The sequence below is a fragment of the Crotalus tigris genome, unplaced genomic scaffold, assembly GCF_016545835.1.
Source record: "Crotalus tigris isolate CLP2741 ecotype Arizona unplaced genomic scaffold, ASM1654583v1 scf7180000018369.423966, whole genome shotgun sequence".
Lineage (NCBI taxonomy): Eukaryota > Metazoa > Chordata > Lepidosauria > Squamata > Viperidae > Crotalus > Crotalus tigris.
In genome coordinates this window covers 313,688-320,188 of record NW_024096969.1, presented here as the reverse complement: position 1 = coordinate 320,188, position 6,501 = coordinate 313,688, and the positions used below count along the sequence as shown (strand labels likewise).

The following is a 6,501-nucleotide window of genomic DNA, read 5'->3' as shown; positions in this document are numbered from 1 at the left end:
AGTTCCAATGTCTATTCTCTTCCCTTGATGAGGCTCGGAACAACACGATACTGCCAAAGAGTGGTAACATTTATCTAATAACAACGACAATTCTTTATTAGTATTAGCCTTAGTATAGGTCAGGGGTCTGCAACCTTGATAACTTTGTGGACTTCAGCTCCCAGAATTCCTCAGCCAGAATAGCTGGCCCCTGGTATAGATAGTCCTTTCTTAAGAACTCCCCTGTTTAGCAACCATTCAAATTATGTCAGTGTTGAAAAAAATATCAAATGAAAGTAACAGGAAGTCAGAAGTTGTGAACATGTGAGAACCTATCTGATTTTCATTTGATGACAATAACTGAGGATTGTTAAGTGAATCGTGCAGCTGTTAAGCAAATCTGGCTTTCCCCCATTGATTTTGTTTGTTGGAAGCCAGCTGGGAAGATCGCAAAGAGCAATCAGATGGCCCCAGGATGCTGCAACTGTCAATTGCCAAGTGCCTGATGTTTGATTGTGGGACTGGGAGGATGCTGCAGTGGTTGAAAAGTGGCCAGTGGTGGGATTCAAATACCTGAACAAACAGTTCTATTATGTGATGTAGGCCTGGGCCTCCGGTGCCTAGAATGGACTTCCGGAAGTAGTATCATGCACTTCCGGTGGGCTGTTCTAGGCCTGGGAGGCCTCCTTCAGGCCTCCAATACCTAGAACAGACTTCTGGAAGTGGCATCAATGCACTTCCAGTGGGCCGTTCTAGGCCTGGGAGGTCTCCTCAAGACCTCCGATGCCTAGAACGGACTTCTGGAAGTGGTATCTATGCACCTTCAGTGCACTTCTGGACTTCCAGAAGCAAGCCGGTTCTCCGAATTCAGATAAATTTAGCTATCCGTTCTCCCGAACTGGTGTGAACTGGCTGAATCCCATCACTGGGACTGGCCATAAATCACTTTTTTTTCAATGTGCCATTGTAACTTCTAATGGTTGCTAAACCGAATCATTGTAAGTCAACAACTATCCGCACCTTTCTTTTACTGCACTTGTCTCCAACATGAAAAGCACTTGAAGGAGAAACTAAGGATGAAATTATTGAGCTTATTATTCCTTTTGTGGCAATCCATATTTTTAATCAAACTTTGCCTAATAATAAGTCCTTTTAAGTTTTTATCTTTCTTTGTGTTTCCATACCCATAAGAATCTATGAAGTAGATTGGCTGTGAACCAGCCCACTCCAAAATTGCCATTCTACTATTAGGGGATTTCACCCACTCTGCTATCTGTGATAAACATTTTGTTTTATGGTAGTTTTAAATTTGGAATTTATATATGAGCTCTCTCTTTGGTTTCGTGTAGAATTTTAACTCTAAACCTTTTTCCAATTCCATATGGATTTATTGATGTTTCTCGCCATCCTTGTGAGATTCTCTCTGAACTTCTGATTAGTGTCATTTGAAAAAATAAGTAATTGATGTTGAATAATACATTCATTTTAATAATTGCAATTGATTCTTACCAAGATAACCCCATTTTTCAAGGTCTTTTTTATTGCTTGCCTCTCTTTAATTTTGGTTTCTAAATCTGCTTTTTTATTTTTAATTTTCTTAATCCCGTCTTTATAATTTTTATATTCAATGTAGCAAACATACCTTATATTCCCCCCACCTTCTATTTTCTCCACAACAACAACCCTGAGAAGTGGATTGGGCTGAGAGATAGTGACTAGACCAAAGTCACCCAGCTGGCTTTCAGGTCTAGGGCAGGATTAGAACTCACAGTCTCTTTGTTCCTAGCCTGGTGCCTTAACCAATAGACCAAACAACTTTTAGTTCTTAAATTTAATTCCCTTTGCTGAGAGTCTGACATTTCCAAAACATCTTCTTTCTCATGATTTTTAAATTGTTGAGTTTCCTGGTCTCTTTTCAGACTCTCATATGTTTCTTTCAATTTTGATATGTCTTGAGTGTTGCTTGATACTTTTTAAATGTAGGTCCTCTTATTTCGGTTTTCAGCTGTTCAGCTGATTCCTCTAATATGTACAACACTTTATCTTGTAAACAGTGAAACTGACTGCTCATTTGCATGGACTTTTTAAACATCAGAATGATTCTGTCCAATTCTGATTTTTTAAATACCCTAGATTGTCCAGATCCTTTTGAGTCTCCATCTTTCTTCCTATATTCAGGAGACATTTTATTTTTTTATCTTTAAAGGACGAGAAAATGGTCTCCATAAGTTATAATCTTCTATGTATACATTTACTGAGAAATCACAGACTTCCCCCCCCCCACTTTTTTTAAACAAAAAAGAGAACAATTTTTCAAATGCTAATCTTGTAAATATAATATTGTCTTTGGCTCCCTCTTGTGGCTTCTATAACTCCTGCAGCAATTATACAGTGATCTGAAATATTTCAATAGAGTGACAATCTCACAAATAAAGGTGAATATACATGTCCCAGGATAATGTTGCATGATCCAATCTGGGTTGGCTAGAGAGAAGTTCCCTGAGGATGGGCTCCAGGCATGAGTCCGAAAGCTCAGAAGAAAACACCTTTGTTTGCGGTGACCGACGGAGATTGGATCCTGCAGTATGACAATCTGCTCACTCTTCATAAGCATCAATATAATCAGTGCAGATTCCTTTAACCGCCGTTCATTATATGAAAATGCATTACAATCTGTATCTAGCTTCTAATTCTTGTTGTTATTTAACCCATGTAAAAGATATACAATATGCATAAATTAGAATTCAATCACAGGAAAGAAAAGTTTACTTATCACCACAATTTTCTCTTATGGATGTTTATAGAAGTTTTAAAGTTCTCTTGAATTCTCCTTCTGTTTATCTAGCTTCCCCCACAATTGTAAATTCAACTAGAGAGGTGCAGTTTTTACTTTAAGATAAATTCCTAAGAATTTATGCTGCAGCATAGTTCAACAAACTCAGTGGTAATGGATGGGTGGGGCACAGGGTCGCATGCTCTGTGAGAAGCACTGATAAATAAGCCAATTTATTGACCGTTTGATTAAAAGATGGTAATGTGATTCCCTACCCAAGTTGTTTTATAAGAAATCTAGACTGCCTATTTTTCCTGTTGTTCTGTTATGGTCCATTCAATCAATAAATTCTTACTGAGGCCAACTGCAGTACAGAGTTGGGAATTCTCTATTCTTCAGATTCCTTCTATCGTGACGTATTAGTTCATGCCACTCCCTCCCAGGAAGCCATCCAGCCACCTGTAGCCACTGATGGCCACTGCCCATTGCTAGACTACTTCAGTTGTGACTGTTGCTATGGTGTTTTTTATGCCCCTTCCACAATCCTACAGTTGCCTCCCAGGTACCTTTTGTTGAGCATAGCAGCAAAAGCACAATCTCTTGGTTTGTATAGAGGAACCTGAGAATGAGATGGAAATGAGCGGAGCACAAAGCAGGATGTTACATTATCTATCTCTCATCTCTCATCTATCTATCTATCTATCTATCTATCTATCTATCTATCTATCTATCTATCTATCTATCGTCTGTCTCTATCATCCCTCTTTCTCTCATCTATTTTTTCATTTCATATTGCATAACTAGATAATTATTGATTGGGTAATTTATTTGCTAGCTGTGTTCATCACATATGTTTGGCTATAAGATAGCGTGCCTACACTACCAAATTTTTGAGCAGAACTTAAAATAGTTGATCAACTTGAAAACACTATCTGTATTTCCTTCTTATCAAATTGCAGCCTGAACTGACTTGGTGCTCCAAGCTATTTTCTTTTCCATGGTCACTCATAAAAATGCTTCTAGCAGAACATTTCAGAGTGAAATAAAGTTAAGTAAGAATTAAAGTTAGGTAAGTAATGGTATCTTGATATGCAATGTTTGAGCTTAGCCCTGAGTTGACTTTCTGGATAATGTTGAAAATATCCAATGCTTTAAACCATAATATTTTTTAACTATGGTGCTATACAGGTTTGTCTGATAAGTATTTTAAGTAATTTCATCTTGTAGAGAATAATGTGTGAGTCCTTTTTGCTCTCTGAGCTTGGTTATTTGCTTGCAGAATGCTTCATTACCCAACTAGGTAGCATCAGCGCAAGTGCGTGTGAGATTTGGTGCCTGAGCACACAAAGCTTTGCTCTTTTGGTTCTTTTGTTTTTCAAAAACCAAATTATTGGTGAATGAAACTGTTAAAAAAGAAAGTGAATAGTAATAGCCTATGCATGTTCAACAAGCTTACTTGTGGGCAAGATTCCACAAAATTGCAGCTGAAGTTACACTTGAAAGATCCTGTAATATTGAGAGTTCTAAAAATTTTGCAGTAATTTGAAACAGACACACTGGGTATTAGTGGCATCTGTAAAGGAAGTAAATGACAACACATTCATTATAGTACACAAATGACATAATTTAGGTATTTGCCTCAGAAACAAGCACAGATCATTTACAACTGTATAACCAACTTTTCCACTACCAATGTTTCAGATTCAATCAAAACTATCCCAAAAACATTCTGTAAAGAAAAATGGCTTACATTTTTGTAAATTTGTGCCACTCCTTGCTCCACTATAGGCTGATGTGAATGGTGTATGTATAGTATATTCAATCAATGTATGAAAATGTAAAGTTACTGCTGCAAACCATGTATGCTTTGCAATTTGATATTCTGGGAGAATGAATCTAGAAGCTAATATTTCACATTTGATACTACACATGCAGGTTTCCAAACAATTCCAGTATTCTAACACAAAGTATTTTTTTGACAAGAAAAGACAACCTTTTCCAGAAACGTTTACTTTTATTAGAACTCTTTGCATATAGTTTTAAACATGTAGTCAAATGTTTCAGTACTCTATTAAAAAAAGATTCTGCCAAATAAAGATCCAATCACGATACAGCGTGTTACAAGTTGAAATTACTCAGCGTTCTTTGATTTGGACACTATTGCCTTCACTGCCTGGATGATGGCATCCTTATCGATGCCAAACATCTTGAGCAGTTCATTTGGCTTCCCGCTTCTTGGCATATGAGTGACAGCCAAGCGACGGACCACAATCCCTGGTTCGCCAATCAGAGCAGCAGATACAGCTTCTCCAATGCCACCTAAGGAGGTATAATATATGGTAAGATGGTAAGTGAAGCGCTTATTTTTAGTAAGCAACTGATTATTAGAAATTGAAGAAAAAAACCTGTGTCATTTAGAGGAGTCAGGCGTTTATAAAGTTATTGTTTTCATAAGAGCTGTGGTGGTGCAGTGGTTAGAATGCAGTACTGCAGGCTAAATTCTGCCCACTGCCCGCAATTCGGGCTCAAGGTTGACTCAGCCTTTCATCCTTCCCAAGTCGTTAAAATGAGGACTCAGATTGTTGGGGGCAATGTGCTAACTCAGTAAACCGCTTAGAGAGGGCTATAAAGCACTGTGAAGAGGTATGTAAGTCTAAGTGCTCCTGCTATAGTGCTATAAGGGGCCTTTCCTTAAAAATTTTTTAAAACAAGACAATGGTTTGAATCTCAAGAGAACAGTTGGGCATTAGAACTAAGCTCGTGTTCAAGTACAGGTGGTTCTCAACTTACAACAGTTTGTTTAGTGACCGTTCAAAGTTACAATGGCATGAAAAAGTGACTTTTCACTCTTACAACAATTGCAGCACTTGGCAACTGAACTGGTTATGACGGTTGCAATGTTCTGGAGGGTCACGTGATTCCCTTTGGCGACCATCTGACAAACAAAGTCAGTGGGGAAGCCAGATTTACTTAACAACCATGTTACTAACTGGTCATCAAGTGCAGTGATTCACTTACTAACTGGTTGCAAAATGGGGCAAAACTCACTTAACAAATGTTTCAGTTAGCCACAGAAATTTTGGGTTCAACTGTTGTTGTAAGTTGAGGACCACCTGCAGGGGTCCTCAACCTTGGCAACTTTAAGACTTGTGGACTTCAACTCCCAGAGTTCCTCAGCCAGCAATGCTGGCTGAGGAATTCTGGGAGTTGAAGTCCACAAGTCTTAAAGTTGCCAAGGTTGAGGACACCTGACCACCTGTATTCTTTCCTTCAAGGAAAGCACTACCTTCTGTCTCAGGCAAATAATAAAAAAAAACCCCAGCCTTGATGCAGAGTGGTAGAAGAGGGACTGGACATTGATTATGCAATGCATTTGAATAGTGAAGACGCTCCTTTGTCATATTCCAGCCTACCTTCAGGGTAATGGTCCTCCACTGTGATAATTCTGCCTTTTGTTTCTCTTGCACTTTTGAGTATAGTTTCTGAATCCAGAGGTTTTATAGTGAATGGGTCGATCACTCTGATACTAATTTTGTCTGTGAACGAGGAATAAAAATACAGTTATGTAATATAATACACGCCTCACAAACTGCAAATCAAGAAACTTACTGTTTTTCCCCCAAAAAATGCAAACGTTCAACCACAACTGGTTTTAGAGCATTAATTATGAGATCTTAGGGAAATACTGAATACCCAAAATAATCTTAAATGTATTTATATTTCTATATCTTTCAAATATATAAATCAGA

General features: G+C 38.0%; 1 protein-coding gene across 1 annotated transcript in view; it reads right to left on the bottom strand.

The window, feature by feature from the left end:
* Window positions 1-4,746: 4,746 nt before the first annotated feature.
* Window positions 4,747-6,501, bottom strand: part of TKT (transketolase) — a 34,605-nt gene continuing 32,850 nt past the window's right edge. The window contains exons 13-14 of the mRNA XM_039351064.1: window positions 6,166-6,288; window positions 4,747-5,071 (exon numbers count right to left, since the gene is read on the bottom strand). Of these exons, the coding sequence (XP_039206998.1) occupies window positions 4,884-5,071; window positions 6,166-6,288 (311 nt within the window). The 3' untranslated portion in view covers window positions 4,747-4,883. The remainder of the gene's footprint in view (window positions 5,072-6,165; window positions 6,289-6,501) is intronic.